We start from the raw sequence: 16,532 nt of genomic DNA, 5'->3' as shown, positions 1-16,532 counted from the left end.
CATACTAGTGACATGTGGATGACCGTCCCCATTTTTCTCATATAGAAACCTTCCAAGCTTCCTTCCTACTTTTATAATTTCCATTTCCCTAATTTCAACGACTGATAGCCCCTGCTATCTTTAACGCCCATCATGATTGAACATCTTCTCGAGGGCATGACGCCTGGAAAGGCGAGCTTGTGGCTCCTGGGATTGTTCTCTTTCTTTTGTATTTTTCGCAAAATCCAAGCCTCTGTCCAGATCGCCCGTCTTGGTGCTAGGGCTCCCAAGATTTCTTTCAGGCTCCCCTACGGTATGGCGGATTCTCTTTCCACTTCTTGTCAGTTGTAAGAGCCGAAGAAGCTAACAAGGCAATCTAGCTCTCGATTTCATGTACGATGGTCACAAGGCCAACGTCGCACATGATGACTTGGATTTCTGGAGAAACAAAATCCTTACTGCTGGGGGTTTGTCGAATATCAAAACAGCCGAGCTCGATGCTGGAATTTCTACTCGCGTGGTCTTGACCATTGACCCAGAAAATACAAAGGCTCTTTTGACTGGACAATTTGCGGATTTCGGAAAAGGAGAGCCATTCCACCGTGATTGGAAAGAATTCTTGGGAGACAGCATCTTCGTCACGGACGGAGAAATGTGGTCGCGCTCTCGCCAGCTCATCCGTCCCATGTTTGCCCGTGATCGAATCGTCGACACAGAAACCTTTGAGAAACATGTCCAAAAACTCATACCACTTCTAGGTGGAAGCCACTCACCTCATGCCAGTCGTGTTGTGGATGTCGGGCCACTCTTCTTCCGGTATACCCTCGATGCAGCGACCGATTACCTGCTAGGCCAAGGCACAGATAGTCTGGACAACCCGGCAACTGGATTTGCGGAAGCTTTCAGATTTGTACAACAACGACAAGCCGAGCTTTTCCGATTCGGGTAAGTTATCTCAGGTCCATGCGTAACACACTATGTCACACACTGTGTAACATGATAATCCCTTGTTGAAGATCTGTGTAACCTAATCTGCAACGTTCCGAAAATAGAGTCTTCAGCCCCCTCATGTCACGCAAGGAGTTCCGACAAAACCTCAAGATCATGGATCAGTTCATCCAGCCCTACATTGAAACCGTGCTATCCTTGTCGACTGCCGAACTGGATCAGAAGCTGTCAAAACGTGAGACATTCCTCGACGCCCTGGCTCGCTTCACGCGTGATCCCCAAGTCCTGCGTGATCAGCTCGTCGCCGTCCTGCTTGCCGGCCGGGACACCACGGCCGGAACACTGTCATTCTGTCTATTTGAACTATCGCGACACCCCGAAGTGGTTGCCAAGCTGCGCGAGGAGATCCGCAACCGCTTGGGCGTTGGTGCCGATGGACAGAAGCCTACTTACACTGATCTGAAGGACATGAAGTATCTCAGCGCTGTCATCAATGAGACTATGCGTATGTATCCGGTCGTGCCGTTTAACGTTCGCTACTCGCTTCGGGACACTACACTTCCTCGCGGAGGTGGACCGGATGGTCTCTCCCCCGTGGGCGTCCGTGCTAACACTCGGCTCATCTATTCAACTATGCTGATGCAGCGGGATCCTGATCTGTACGATGGACCTGACTCTAAGAACTACTTTGATCCTGGTCTGTGGATTCCCGATCGCTGGGTCGAGGGCTGGCAGCCACGTCCGTGGCACTTTATCCCTTTCAACGGCGGTCCTCGTATTTGCATTGGGCAACAGTTTGCTACTATCGAGATGGGATACACCATCATCCGTATTCTGCAGGCCTATGAGCGTATTATACCTCTTCCGGTTAGTGGCAAGGATCGCATCGAGGATCCTGTGTTGAGGTTCGAGGTAACACTGAGCCCGGGTGCAGAGATGAACTGTGTATTTGTCAAAGAAGGAGAAGATTATACTCGATCCAAAGAGAATCACTCTGCATGAGGTACGCTATGGAAGGATGTATAGTTTCTTTTTCTCAAGCTGTTTCCAAGGTTCCAGATTCAAACAATGGCTATTTGTTATGATGTAAATATTGAATGAGAGACGAAATTTCACACAAATCTATACTCAAGTGCTGGTTCTTTTTATTGATATATTTAGTACCTCACAGGTAAAGGGATACCTAAAATTAAAATAAGTCCAACACCAAAGAAGCTTTGAATCTCAAAGCCCACAAAGAGAAGATCGCCCCACTGGTCTCGGCTGCTCATTATTCGCAGCCCCCATCGCATTCCCATTCCCCCAGTCCTTAATCTCTTCTTCCAGCGCCTGTATATCATCACACTCCAAAAGTCTCCGTCCATCAACAGGGCGTTGCAACAAGGCCAGAACCCACAGAATCCAGATCCGACACGTTGTCTCCGACACGTTCAACTGTCCATCAAACGTCCTCATCGTCCGATCCAAATACTCTTCCTGCCCAGTGGGCACATGGGCGATTTGAAATAACCCCACAAGAAGAAACTCTTTCATCACCGCGTGGTTGACTCCATGGTCAGGAATCCAGCCTTGGCCGATGTCTTTGACGTGGTACTTTGTGCCGCCTTGCTGGGGACTTTTGTGGAAGTAAAATGCCCAATGGAAGTTGTTTGGCATGGGCGGGTGCTGTCTGACGTATAGGAGGATATAGAGTCCGTTCGGGCTGAGTGTGTCCAGGGACATTTTGGATGAATCGTTATGGTGGGGCAAATGACGCCTAGTAAGGCCGTTAGTGCTTTAATATTGAGACTTGAGGGAACGATGGGTCTAGGTGGGGTGCACGGTACAAGATACGGTCAAAAATCCTGAAGTGTTGTCCTACAGCGAAAATTTATGTCAAGACACGACGTTTCTGATTGTTTGATCAGCCCCTCTATCCCCGGGGCCTTGGGTATTCACGGGTACTGCAGTGGTGTACTGCAGGGGTACAGTACCTGCTTAAGTACGATCAGCGGATCGGTAGTTCTTACGGCCTGGGGCAGCGTCTTGCAATTAATTGGATGTGAACCTACTGAAGCCCAGGTGCCCGATGGATAACCTACGCAGCACTTGAGGTACGGAAACCTTCAAATCCACATGTGCATGCTCCAGCCTTGGAAGGAAACTTCAACTGTGGAACATGCCGACGTAAAGTAATGTATATTTCTCCCAACAGTGCTGTCATCTGGGCACCGGGCCATCAGACCTCGATTCAAAGAAACATTCCAACCTTCAAGTTTGTCCAAATCAACTGCAGAATCGTTGAAAGAATGCATAAATAAAAGCTTGACAAATAGGTTAAATAAGCGCCAAGATTCATCAAAATTCCCCTCGAAGCGGTGGTGAAATTGACATGATGGTTCGTCTTGGCGATCAGGATTGAGTGTAAATGCCCATTTACTTTAGGATCTGTTCATAGCGCACAAATTTCGTCACTCTTACATCAAATGGGCTTGTGGTTTAGTGGTATAATACTCCCTTAGCATGGGAGTGGTCCGGGGTTCGATTCCCCGCGAGTCCATCTTTTTGGTATTTTTCTCATACAACCCAAAGAATGAGTGAATGCCTCTTTTTTATTATTACTTAGTAGTATGTAGTACTTTCTCTCTCCGACTTTGTTCACTCCCACTTTTTTTTTGCCCCTTATAAAATTGAAGGGAAGCCCCGAGCCTTTTTGGTACGATCTCCCAGGTGAGAGCAAACATTGAACACAAACTCTTTATATTGATAATCAAATTGCATATCTATGGGTATATTCATATTATTTACAGTCGACGACCAAGGGCCCTGCATCAGGTCTGCTTCAAATGTCACGATGTAGGTCAGAAGGGAAGACTCGAGGGTGACGTAGCAACCGCCAGTCTGAGATTCAGGTCGGTAAGGAAACAGCTGGCTAAAAATTGAATCCTGATGGGTCACTTGGGAAATTCGACAGAGCCTGCAACCGAATTAGTAACGTGAACCTCAAATAAAAGAAAACCATGTCAGAAAAATATATAAACCTACCCACGAATCCAGCTGGGCCCACCAAACAGACCCCTCAAGATTCTCAAGGAGCCCGGCATCCTCGACCGAATTGCTACCAAGCCCAGGAGGCTGCAGCATGGCCGGCATACTCGCAAAGTCAAGACTCCTCGCATCAAATTGCACAGGGTCACGATTATCAACTCCAGTCGTAGCGCTCGAGCTTAGAGCCTGCGCGTGAGGAAGTGGGTTTGATACACCGGGCGTCGGTGTCGGAACAAGACTGCCTGACTGATCGTCGGAGCCCATTTGTCGATGGACCTCCCGCCTTAGCTCCTCAAGGATAATACTATACCGGCGACTGGGACAGTTCTTTCGCGTTGCCTTCGCGAGATGCTGTTGGCAGTTCTCCGCCAAGGCCAACAGGTACTGCATCTGGTTAATGTCTGCGGGACTTCCAACAGAGGGACTTGGGGACGTGGATTGACGGTGCTGCTGAATGATGTAGATGTAGACGACTAGGATGGCGCAGAAGCCTACATAGTGGGTAAACCAGAGGGACTGTATAAAGCCGCTTCGTTGTGCGAGGCTGTCTATAAGCGTCATGGTGTTTTCGGCGGCTTGGATACATTTCTGGACGTATGTGCTGACCATTGAGTGGGCGTCTCGGGGTCTGCGGCTCAGGTCGGTGAAGTCGCTTAGGAGAAATGAGCGGGTGACGTGGATCATGGCGTGGGAGTAGGCTAGTTGGAGGACTTGGCTTTGGCGGCAGAGTGGTGGGATTAGACTGGTAGGCTGGACGCTGTTAAAGAGAGGCGGAACGCTTTCTTTCCATCTTTCCAGTTCGGATGTGAGCCGGACGGCTGTATCAAGTGGGGAGTCGCGGGAAAGGGGGTTGATGCTATAAAGCTGACGGGAGATTTCTCCCAAAATACGGCCGAGTCTGGGGTATAGATATTTAGTTAAAGTGAAGATTGGAAAAAGGGGATATTTAGTGCTGACTGACCGGTAATGGAGGACAGATGCAATCATCATACTATCTGTAGCGCCTGTTCGCCGCATCGGATCTTCTTCCAGCAGGTCCTCGTCATTAATCTCATCCGGTAACTCCTGGTCAATATCTTCATCATGAAGCAGGCGAGGTCTCCCAAACATAATACTGAGATATTTGTCCAGAGTGTATACACTCCAGAATATGCGTTTTCGAAGCTCCAACTCGAGGGACGAGCAGCTCTTTTTGGGCATTTTGGGTGGCCACTTTCGATGTAATCCAAGAGCTGTCACAACCTGCAATGCAGTTCCAAACAAGTACCAGCACTCATTGGCCCGCGAGGATGAGAGAAGATAGAGACATTGGATAAGTCGTACCTGGATAGTCTCTAGTCGCGGAGGGCCCGATTCCAAAGAAGACAAATATTTAGACGCAGTAAACCAATGCTCACTTTGGAATATCAGCTATGCGTTCTCGAGACTAGAAGAATATACAGTGGCTCACCTTTTACTATGCGCATCTGCCACCGCCTCCGATTCAGGATCCTGATGGAGTGTGCTTACAGCACAGATCATTAGCACAATCGCTGTCCGAGCGACCATATTCCCAACAGGGAGATTGGATATAGAGATATTGTTCTCATAAATCCGTTTGACCCAGCCCTCTACATTCGACCGATGTAAAAAACGATAAGTAACCATGGAGAAGTCAAAGTAGATGGCTACCATCTCCATAACCGTTTGAATGGGCGGTAAAGCAAAGTCCGAGTTCTCGGGATAGGTATACGGCTTATCCCCGAACATAAACACGGCCGTATTCTTAGAGGACTCATTTTGCAGCTCATCTGGGATACGCGTATGTTCATCATGATGCAAGCGACTCCAGACCCGATTAATAAACGAGATCCCAGATGCAGGGCCAAGATAATTGCCCTCAAAGTCTGTCGAGCCCGGCTCAGGCGAGTTTCGTAAAGATACCACCGCTGTATGGCCGTGGCGCAATCCCGCAGTAGCACCCCGGTAATTAGTACCACCACTTATCGCACCCGCACCTCCAGCCGGCTGGTTTAGATCCATATTCAAGTCCAGATCAGTGTTCGGATGCGGATGCGGGTTCCCCGTACTCCCCCTTGAGCGGGAACTGCTAGACACACGGCCGGCATCCGAGACACGGCGCTTCTTCACCTGGCCCCCAATGGAGGACGGCGAACCCCCCGGCAAGGGAGCTGGAGGCAAGCCCCTCGAGTAAGCAGCATTGTACTCACAGGGAAGCGTAAGGCGTGTACACCTCGTGCACGGCAGCGTGCCCGTACATCTTGTCTTTTTGACTTTGCACGAGTCACAAGCCCGGGTGATCTTCTGGCGGGTAGCGGCGTTTTTACTTGGTGTTGGTATTGGGCCGGATAATTTTCTTTTGCGCCCGGGGGTGCCCACGTCTGTAGCTTCCACGATGTCTTCGTCTATTGTAGACAAAGAAAATCCAGGCCCGCCCATCGACCCTTGCGTGGCTGTGTGGTTGTTCACGCTAGTTAGGGCCATATGAGTTAGGATCGGCGATAGGCTCGATTTGTCATGTGATGCATGCTTCCAGTTGCTTTTCCATGTGAGTGGGGGTGTTGTTTTTAGGGAATTCTTTCCTTTTTCCCAGTCACTTTTAATGAGATGGTTTTTGAGGGAACCGGATTGGAGGAGGGGAAAAGGAGAAAAATCCGGGGAGGAGAAAGCACGAGGTGGAGTGTGGAAGTCCAATCCCACGCGGTGTGCGGTCGCGCGCGGGGCTGTACCTCTCTCCACTTGCCCCGGATTCTTCCTTCTCAACTGTCCTTGATTTGTAATTTTCTATTTAGAATTTTATATCAAAAACCGTGAGACTTGGCACCACGATCTTGACGAGATCATTTCCACATAGTTCGGTGGCTAGGAGTGATCAGCAGTGCAGAATTGAGGTGATGACCAGTGATCATGATCAGGTACCAGTGCATATCCCGTGTTGATCACATCCGGGGGCCAAATGGAAACAAAGAAACGAGGTGGCGCGAACTCTACATAAGATAAGTGAACGAGTTGGTTGACTCGATGGGTATGTACATGCATGCGTATTGGTCAAGTAGACCGAGGTCGGAGATGATATTTGATACCTTGTTACTGTTATAAACCGGTGAACATGAATGAGAAATTTCACGGTCTTCTCCCGGGTTTCACACTAGGGAATGGTCACACTGTGTAGTAACTAGAATTTTTGGTAGTCAAGTAAGTCAATACATATACCCTTTGTATCTCGGAAGTGAGGAGGGGGAGGGAATTCCCCCTTTTCAGGTAAAAATTGTGTGAATCATGTCTCCACGAATATTACGGATAATGATCCACGAATAGTAATCAGGCCGGGGTAGAGGAAAATATGCAGATGGATTGTTTGAATCTCAATTGCATGAGGTATATGCACGCTCGATGCCAAAGATTCAGAGTCATGGAAATATTATTTGTCCGGGTGTTTCTTCAGTCTTTTCTTCAGATTAATTTAGCGGTAACTCAGTCGGCCCCATCCGAAATCGTTCTCCATAGGGTGGGCCTCAATTCAAAGACCGAGACCGAGACCGACAACGGGATTAATGGATGGGTAAACCTGCTAGGACTGGGGACATTTGAAGCCTATTATCCCATGCCATCAAGAAACTTGACAGGGGAGATCGTACCAAAAGTACCAAGTCCAGGACTTCCAAGTTTGATGTCATCTCAGACATGACGCAAACTGCCCGTTTTTTTTTTTTTTTTTCCCACAGGGAAATTTGGTATCTACCATGAAACCTCGAGGGGTTGCATGGGATTTTCTCTTTTGATAAGAACCTTGCCGAGAGAGGATCCCGCCCAATTGCTTCGATAGCATGGGAGGAAAATAGCAGATACATGACTAGGACTCGGCTTGGAAAGCCATAAGGATACACAGGGTTTAGGATCATTGGTTTGGGGATCAACATTGTGCAAATCGTCCCTCTTGAACAAAAAAAAACATGTCGCACTTTTTGGCGTATGTAGTGGACGGGTCTCCATAGAGACAGTCCCTAGCGCGAAAGGGCGCGAGACGATGAGAACGAATTGAACGATAACAGGCCAACGTGATCAACAGAAAATCAAAATCAAAGAGGCCATCAATTAATCGGCCAAGGACGTGCAAATGGCTTTGAAAGACATAAAAAGACAATTGAATTGACGGCGGAGAATCAGGCGTAAGGTGATGCTGGTATGCGACGAACTTGATTGAAAAAAACCCCCGAACCACTCCGGTGTTATGCAACAGGAAGCTCCTATAATGCGGGAACGAAGATCAATAAGATCTGAAGTAGATATTCATGTGATCACTTATGACGTTGGGATCCAAACTGGCTGGATGGGATGGGGATCCGGATGTTTGCGAGTGGATTTCGAGGATGGCGCGGTGGATTTCCTCGTGTGATGCCCCGGAGCGGATGGTGTTGACAAGATGTTGCACGGCCTGACTATCATTGCTGCGAAATGCTCCCAGCAACTGATCCAAGAAATCTCGCAGGTTGTTGAGCTCTTCCTGTGTTTTTTTCGCTGAGGCTTTACGGCGCCTGTCGGATAATTCGTCGAATACACATTCTCGCTCATGCGCTTGACATTCAGTGCAAGGCACCCCACTACACTAATTGGCGCAAAGAACGAAAGTCAGACAGAAGCACGGGTATACATTTCGATTTCAACGAGGGGATAGGATATGGGGGGGGAAGAAAGAGGGGATAAACAATTAGCTGGGCAAAGGGGAGGTTCTGGGCTTGTACCCTTGTTCGTCTTTTTTGGCACTCTTTACACGCCGTTGAGGCCCTTTTCATTCGACCTTCATCTGAAGGTCCTCCATTGTTGGGCGGACCAACTCCAGCTCCGCCGCCTGGAGTTGAGGTCCGGGGAGCAATAGGCCTGAATGGCCGGGTTGCGTCGCCCATCGCGGGCGGGCGGGCGGGGCGGGGGGAAAAGAGAAGGAGAAAGCTGTGGGAGTAACAGGGGGGAAATAAGAGAAAGAAACCAGGGAGTAAGAAACAAGCTGGAAAATCCGAAAAAAGAATAAGTGATTAGAGACCACAAGATGAGCCGGATTGGACTCTATCAAATGCTAAGTCATTAATACAACATCTTCTAACCCACGCGAATCATATCAACGGACCAGTCCGAAGGAGCTCAGGGTGCTAATTCGCCGGACGCTAAGATCCTCATGTAATTTCAGCACCAACAAGGACTGGCGCACAGTCCCGAATGGAATAGCCAAAGAAGAAAGTGGAGGAGTCGGACGGGACAAGGAGGGGTCCTGTGAGGGAAAGAGTTGTGCGTTAAAGAAAAAGGAAGGAAACAGAGAAAGATGGATCGAGAGCTGCGTGTGTGGCAGAAGTGGATCTCTCCAAAGCTGACATTCCCTTATGTTTTTATGTTTTCGGGACCACAAGAAATCCAGAACCAGGTAAACTCCCCATTTTTAGCCGTAGTCCGAGAGCTATCGGATACTAGCGTTCTGGAACAGACCATGAACTTGTCTAACGAAGTCCGACCCAATTTTGATCATCACTCTTCGTTTCGAACAGGGAAAAAAAAAAAAACGAAAATGACGGCGTAAAATAAAAGAGAATCCGTAAATGTTCGTAACGTGTAAACTTGACCTGGAATCCAGTAATGACGGAGTAACCGACACAGACCCTACCCGCTTGGGGTCTATAATGTTCTTGTTGGTCTTTTTGGTCCTAGAGCCTCTGGTTCCTCCAAGCCAGCAAGAAGTCGGTTTTGGTATAGAGCTGGTAATCCCACGAGTATGGTTCAGCATGTGGTGATACCAACCCACGGCTTGATCTGACTTGGCCTTGGATCATGTTATCCCGATTTCAATGATCTCTTCTGCAGAGAACATTTTCCCCCTGGAATTTTGAGTTTTTGGTCTTTGGATTTTTTTTTTAATTTTTTTTTTCTCCAGCAGAAACATGAGTCGCCGATGGACCGATGTGGGTAACAAGGGAAGGGAGGGGGAGAAGGATCCATTGTTGGCAGATTAACCCCGGAGAATTATTCCACCAAGATTGATAGGCCCACAGATCTGCCAATTTGGCGTCAGAATTTGGCGAGTCTAACCCCGATCGGCCGAGTTTTCTGTTTTTCCCGTGCATCATTGGCTAGATTCCAGGGCAGGTTCCCTGCTTTGGTACCAAGGTGCCAAAGAGTAGTTTGCGTATATTCCTTTTTGGGCAATGGTCAGTTCTTGAAGAAGGTCAGTGTTAATCCACTTCATAGGTTGTACTCTGTAGTACTGTGCCTTCGATCTGCATTCCACTCCCACTAGGGGAATATATCCTTCAGGGCCGAGCCCATCATCTGGGAAATCTTTGTATCACCGCAGTGCATCAAGTAGCGGTATGAAATGGCGTCGCTTGTATCTGTATTTCGCATTCAATAGCGGTTGTCCACGGAACAGGAACGTCAGGCCGCATGGCCATGGGTTATATCCACCAAGCGCAAGTCATGACTCCACTGTGGCTGGCCGTCACATAACATGGTACGGAGGAGTAAGTATTGAGAGGCTCACCGGCCGTCATACATATCACATTGCGGCGCTTGCGGTTGGGTTAGCGGGACGTTGATGTGCCTTCCTCATATTTTGACGAGGCTGAGTTTTGGGTGAGCAGATGACGAAGCTGTGGTTGGTCGGAGTAAGTCGGAGTTATCACCCGTTACGCCCGGGCCAATAGGAGGAAAGCGTGACCATCAGCAGAACAATAGAGATTCGCCACCACTGGCGCAATAGACTGCTTTTTGATCATTATTACGGTATATTATCATTATTATTGCCATCGTTTTAAAATGAGGCTATGCATGGGTAAAATATGGATTATGACATAGCCAAATCCTTCAAAAGACCAACGGTTCAGTTGGTTTTGTGGGGAGGTGTTGGGCTGATCTTCTGATTTCATGACGTACGTGGACTGATGAACTGGAACGCCAAAAGAATCGTATGGAGCGCCTTTGCCAAATCGAGATGAATAATGAGTCAAGAGGCCAATTCTGTTATTGAACCCAAACAGGGCAAGATCAATCAATGAGAGGCTACAAAGTCCAAACAATACGAGCCATCGGTGAACCAGAAGTTGGATTTTATCAACATCTTCAAAATACCTGGCAACTCGAAGGTTACATACAGAAACCCTACCATGGACACAACCTCAGACGCGTACCGAGTCAACAGCTCTGAGTGGTGCGGACAAACAACTCCGTCGCTTCCAACTTTCTACTCGAGTCGACTCATAAATTCAAATCCATGACGTATCTGGCAAATATACGCTTGTATGACATGGGGAAGAAGGTACATGGAACTCTAAACTGCATCAATTTCAACTTCCTAAACAAATGTAAGCAAAGAAAGTAAACAAAAACAACAAATCACCTCGAAAAAGGAAGGTAGAATTAATTAAAAATTAATTAATTAAAAAAAAAAAAAAAAAAGGTACAGACGCCTTGATTATTAAGGATCATACTTCCGAACGCTATGATTTGCCTATATTTTACCAAGCAGATTCTTCAAGTACTACACCGAGTCGGCTTTGTCGCATACTCCATGCCCAGATGTCGTCAAATGCGATTAAGCCCAATGTCACACGAGGCTGGAAATGAATCAAGAAATAAAACCATCGCCATTAATTCTGTCAATTTCAGCCTGCAAAATGATCCATTGAAATGACGATCCAATTCCTCCGTGTGCTTCTGTGCTTCATGTACATCAGCGCCTTAAGTAGCCGATCACAAATGTAAGCCGCTCAGTTAATCGCCCACAAAATCAATCCGTAATTACTGAAAGCTACTATAATTTTGTATCAAAACACCTTCATAGTGGGCTACGCTGATTATTCCTATTCGTTTTGTGCACTTTTTCTTCCCCTTAAAATGGGCCGTTGCAACCTGTCAATCGAAGCCAACCTAATTTGACCGGGCATCAAGGAAAATCATCACTGGGAAAACTAATCTGACAGATATAGGTACAAAAGGACAGAGCTACCCGGTTTCCTGGACCAAGTCCATTTGAAAAAGCGAACATTTGAAAGAAAAGTATGTGAGAAGCCACAGGAGCGGGGCCAATATTTCGCAATACACATTGCAATGTAAAACTTTGGAAGCGCCACTATCGGCATTTGCACCGTACTATGTACCCACCAATTCATTATATACGAGGGGCGATTGTACATACAATACAGGGACATAAGTAGTATCGAACTACTGTAACCGTATGCCGTCGGCCTACTGGAAGACGCGGCAACCTGGACGTTAGGGTTACGAAAGATGACCCTATCTTGGAAAGCTATGCATAACAAACCCTAACAAGATCCGCCTTTCAGTGGAGACTTGAATTAGGCCATGCAGCTAGGCCATTTTTCGCCTATCTCGAACTACGATTGGGCCGAGTCGGACTGCAGATCGTGAACATACATACTGCAATTCAAGTATCGTGCTTTCTGCATTGCACGAGGAATAAGCCAGGGTATTTCGCGTTGCATCCTAAGTATAGTATGCGAGGTTCGGGGTTTGCTGGGTTAAGCTGCCGGAATGCCTTACATCAATACAATGCCGCTAAATGCGGAGTTATTTTCCTATTGGTCAATTTGGACTGCATGGTATTTTCCTTCTGCAACTTTCTAGGAGTGAATACACTCGAGACTTGGCAGATACATGCTACACCGGTGGGATGGTAGTAGATGATCTGAGCACAGGGGATGCATCGGTGCCAGACGTGCCGAATAGGTAAGTCGCAGTGAGAAACCTTCATCTTAGACGCTTGGACTAGTCGAAACCTTCTCCGAAGAAAAAAATAATTGGAAGGAAAGATGAAAGTTGAAAGCTGACCGAGTAAGGAACTAGCAACGGCTTCAGCTCTGCAGACCCCGCTCTACATTCCTAGTAATACGCCTCCATGTATCCGAACAAACCGGATTTGTTATCCGGAAAGTTTGTGTATTGTGGCAAAGGTGCCCCCTGGGCCCTGATGAAGTTATCTAGATCTAAAAAAAGTTATTTGAGATTCCGTGCATATCTGCAAAAACCCCCTCACTCCAGGGCTTGCCGCTTGGGTAAGTAAAGTTGGTGGGATGGCAATGCATTAGCAATGAGTCACGCGTCATCTACAATGAGTAGAACGCCGTTACTAGTGTCTCGGCACGGGGATTGAAGGTCGGCTCGGGGACCATTATTTGATTAGTAGTATGTAACGTGTAACTAACATTTGAATTGATCGTCAAATCTGAACGCCATCGAAGTTGGTACTGGAAAATTGCACATGTGACTTGGGATAGCTTTTGTTCATTTTTAAACTTATTATTTCATCTAACGAGCAAGATAACAATGTAGATTCCAAGATTCCAGAGGGGTATTGAAATTGAGTAAAACTAAAAATAAACATGAACAGAAAATAATGATATTTACATTGAAAAGGTGGAATCCAAAAATTGGGATAGCGGGCGAGATAACGACAAGACCCAAGTGAAATGAACAATGTCGTGGCGCATGAGAATAAGCGAAACGCATGGAAAAAGGACACGTCTGGGTATGCAAAGATGCCCAATTTTACCCCGTTTTGGAAGCGGGACCGCCTAGTAGATAGGACGGCCCTCGTTCCAGCGGCGGGACTCTCTGGGACTTGAAGTGGATACGTCCTCCGTGTTGGCAGCCATGTGGTGACCAGCATCAGTATTATTGATGGGAGAGGACAAAGACTGTCGGCCACTGTCACGGCGAGCGCTGCCTTGTCTGCCGGTACTGTCACCGCCGATATCGACACTACCGATGCCGCCAATCCATTCCCAGCTTCGAGACACATCACCACTGCGGCCTTCACGAACAGCAGCACGTACATTAGCATTCTCCTCAACGACGCGTCGCACTAGAGCCCACAACTCCTCGCGGCGCTTTCCATGCAGTTCGAAGCGGAGGACATCATCACGGAGCTGCCCAATGGGGAGATGGGAGTCCTGAGCACCCCCACGGGCATGTAGTGCAGCCTGCGTGGCCAGACGATCAAGAGTCGTAGCAACTAGCTCGGGCACGCGGGCCCTGTCAGATTTACCGGCCCGGAGTCGAGCACGGGTATAAATCAGGGAAACAATAGCAAGAATTAGAAGTGAAAGAGGGAGTCGATACGCGAGGAGAGCGAGTCGGACGTAGCGGCGGGCGGCGCATGTGAAAGGGAGCCGGGATGTAGATGTTGATGTGAGGACGAGGATGGCGGAAGGTCTGTAATAGCGATGCCGCCTCTGTTAGTTCCGGTGCACAATGTCAGAACGAAGACCTTCAAAAAGAAATAGGTTTCGGGATATGGAGACCCGGAACAATAAGTGTATCCAACGAGACAGAGATGTCCCCAAGAGGGAGATAGGGGAGACTTACTGCTTAGTGTTGCTTACAACCTCATCTCTCTCGATGATTTCACCAATGGCGCCTTTCCAAAGGTCATCAAACTCAGTGTCACTGAGGCCCTTACGACGCTTTCTTGCGACTTCTTCCTTCAGCTCCGGCTCGCTGATTTCGGGGGAGGGTTCTTTGCCTTCTTCTTGCAGCTGACCACATTCCCATTTGGCTCTGCGTTCACGCAATTCTTCCAAGGCCTTGTCGGCAACAGCCTTGACCCGTCGTGCCTTTTCACTGTCAGGTTCGCATGTTGGGGGAAGAGGCACCAAGCCCTTCAAAGAAAGAGGATGGGGTCTGAGAATGAAATCGTGTTCGCAGCGAGCTTCAAAATCTGGATAGCAAAATGCATGGGGTGGACACGGTTCACAGGCCGGCTCCAAAACATTTGCCCATTCTGGCACGTTAGTCTCAGCTAATGACCAGGTGGGCTTTCCAAGACCACAGTATCCAATTTCAATCTTTTCCTTGCGCCACCAGGCCCCAAAGCCACCAAGGACTGAGAGGATCACTAGCCAAGAAACTACCAAACTGGTGGATCCCTGCTTTCGCGAGCGCTTTCGGACCTGCAGACCCGGCGCATATTGTTCCGTTTCAAGTGCTAATTGTTCTTCCGGTGTAAATTCTTCACCAGCACCAAATTCACTTTCATCCTCGGACTCTTCTTCGGATTCCTCTGGTTCTTCCTTCGTAGGCCTCAGTCGAGGGGCAAAGTCAAACGAATCTCTCGCCGGGGCCTTTATTCCATCCTCCTGTTTCACGCTGCCGGGGGTGGCCGATCTACGCGACCGCAATCCACTCCTCAAGCCCGGGCTCTCGGTCGATAAGCGCGTGCCACTCTTACGTTTGCCATCGTGGCTGGCTGGTCTGCTGCGCTGGATATCGGAAGGACTCCCACTTTGGAAAGGATTGTCATCGGTAAAAACACTCTCATCCCTAGGCTCGGTCTTGACAGAAGGGGTGAATTCATCGGTCTCTGTCGAAGGAACGACCGAACTGCGTCGAAGCTTCCTTGTTGTAGATTTTCGAGGGGAAGCACCGACAGCCACGGTCGGGGTCGCGAACATGTCATCACCGGTCTCCGTATCTGAAGCCCGAGCGTGCTTGCCTACGGAACGAGCTACACTTTTTCGCTTTGATGCTGGCACGGGGGTAGACGGATCGATATTTTCTTCTTGCTCCATCGTTGATGCACGTACACTTCGTCGCGAGGAGCCTCGCTTGGTTCCAGTGGTGGATGCAACTGTAGAGGGTGTTGGTGGGGGAGGCATAGAGTCACGATCATACCGATCACTAGCAACAGATGAAGCTCGGCTGCCCATGTCTGTAATACCCGCACTTGTCCTTCTAACTCGTTCGCGGTCCCGCAGCAGCTTCCTCGCCTGTGGCAGTACTTCATCCTCCAAAATTCGGATCAGCTGTGCTTTCTTCGCGGAGGCGGGATAAGGGACATCGTGGTTGACGAGTATAGAGCGCAGACGAGGGACGGTAAGAGAATTCAGGTCGAAGTCCGACTGCAGATAATCGAGCTCGTCCGCCATGGTGGTTGCGTATGTGGAGAGGGTGTCGAATTTTCAGCGGATGGGCGATAAGCTCAGTCGCCAAAACACAAGGATCGTGACAGAGTGCGGTAAGTCCAGTTCTGTTTGCAATGTGGATGCAAAACCACCGATCGCTCCTTTTTTCGGAATGTTGCCTGAGGATGAAGGGTGAAAAATGAGTGGATGTTTGTCCAGCTGTCAATTAAGCCCGAGTCGGTTGGTCAGATTCGTAGCCACGGCAACTAGGGGTGCGGGTCAAATGGTCGCGAGTTTGGCCACTTGTAGTGCAGAACGTGATAACCTAGGCTTTTACTTCGTTTCGACCAATATTTAACAGTCCGAGTTCGAGATGGTAAACTGAGAGATTGATAACTTGAAAGAGAAAAACGAACGTAAAGTTGGAAGTCGCATGATGACGCACCAAACAAACAAAGGAAACACGTGACTGGCACGCCACAATTTAGCTTGGGCGGTAAACAAATGAAGCAGACATTCGTTCTCGACCGTTTAGATATAACTACATGTACATCCATATCTTCTTACAAAGCTGTTCATCTGAAGCAAGTCTGGTCAGTTTCAACCTTGAATTTCCTTGGCAAATCTCTTTTAAATGTGTATATAGAACCTTGGGAATGAATATTGCCAACTAGTCAC

General features: G+C 48.2%; 5 protein-coding genes across 5 annotated transcripts; 1 reads left to right on the top strand and 4 right to left on the bottom strand.

Annotated features, from left to right (window-relative positions):
• Positions 1-132: 132 nt before the first annotated feature.
• On the top strand, positions 133-1,929 carry N7466_007487 (cytochrome P450; the record flags this gene model as incomplete). Its single annotated transcript, XM_057166876.1, has 3 exons — positions 133-292; positions 360-924; positions 1,032-1,929. The coding sequence occupies 3 exons, from the start codon at positions 133-135 to the stop codon at positions 1,927-1,929; spliced, it is 1,623 nt and encodes a 540-aa protein (XP_057019917.1).
• Positions 1,930-2,151: 222 nt separating this feature from the next.
• On the bottom strand, positions 2,152-2,649 carry N7466_007486 (uncharacterized protein; the record flags this gene model as incomplete). The annotated part of the gene is made up of 1 exon (XM_057166875.1): positions 2,152-2,649. The coding sequence occupies one exon, from the start codon at positions 2,647-2,649 to the stop codon at positions 2,152-2,154; it is 498 nt and encodes a 165-aa protein (XP_057019916.1).
• A 1,189-nt stretch (positions 2,650-3,838) lies between these two features.
• On the bottom strand, positions 3,839-6,438 carry N7466_007485 (Zn(II)2Cys6 transcription factor; the record flags this gene model as incomplete). Its single annotated transcript, XM_057166874.1, has 4 exons — positions 3,839-3,883; positions 3,952-4,852; positions 4,916-5,350; positions 5,405-6,438. The coding sequence occupies 4 exons, from the start codon at positions 6,436-6,438 to the stop codon at positions 3,839-3,841; spliced, it is 2,415 nt and encodes an 804-aa protein (XP_057019915.1).
• Positions 6,439-8,221: 1,783 nt separating this feature from the next.
• N7466_007484 (Zn(II)2Cys6 transcription factor domain-containing protein) lies at positions 8,222-8,858 on the bottom strand (the record flags this gene model as incomplete). The annotated part of the gene is made up of 2 exons (XM_057166873.1): positions 8,222-8,560; positions 8,697-8,858. The coding sequence occupies 2 exons, from the start codon at positions 8,856-8,858 to the stop codon at positions 8,222-8,224; spliced, it is 501 nt and encodes a 166-aa protein (XP_057019914.1).
• A 4,668-nt stretch (positions 8,859-13,526) lies between these two features.
• Positions 13,527-15,878, bottom strand: N7466_007483 (putative sister chromatid separation protein (Src1); the record flags this gene model as incomplete). The annotated part of the gene is made up of 2 exons (XM_057166872.1): positions 13,527-14,166; positions 14,320-15,878. The coding sequence occupies 2 exons, from the start codon at positions 15,876-15,878 to the stop codon at positions 13,527-13,529; spliced, it is 2,199 nt and encodes a 732-aa protein (XP_057019913.1).
• Between the last annotated feature and the right edge of the window lie 654 nt (positions 15,879-16,532).

This window comes from Penicillium verhagenii (genome assembly GCF_028828195.1).
Source record: "Penicillium verhagenii strain IBT 33310 chromosome Unknown utg000007l_segment0_segment0, whole genome shotgun sequence".
Taxonomy (NCBI): Eukaryota; Fungi; Ascomycota; class Eurotiomycetes; order Eurotiales; family Aspergillaceae; genus Penicillium; species Penicillium verhagenii.
Note: the sequence above shows the minus strand (reverse complement) of the source record. Positions and strands in the feature narration are given on the sequence as shown.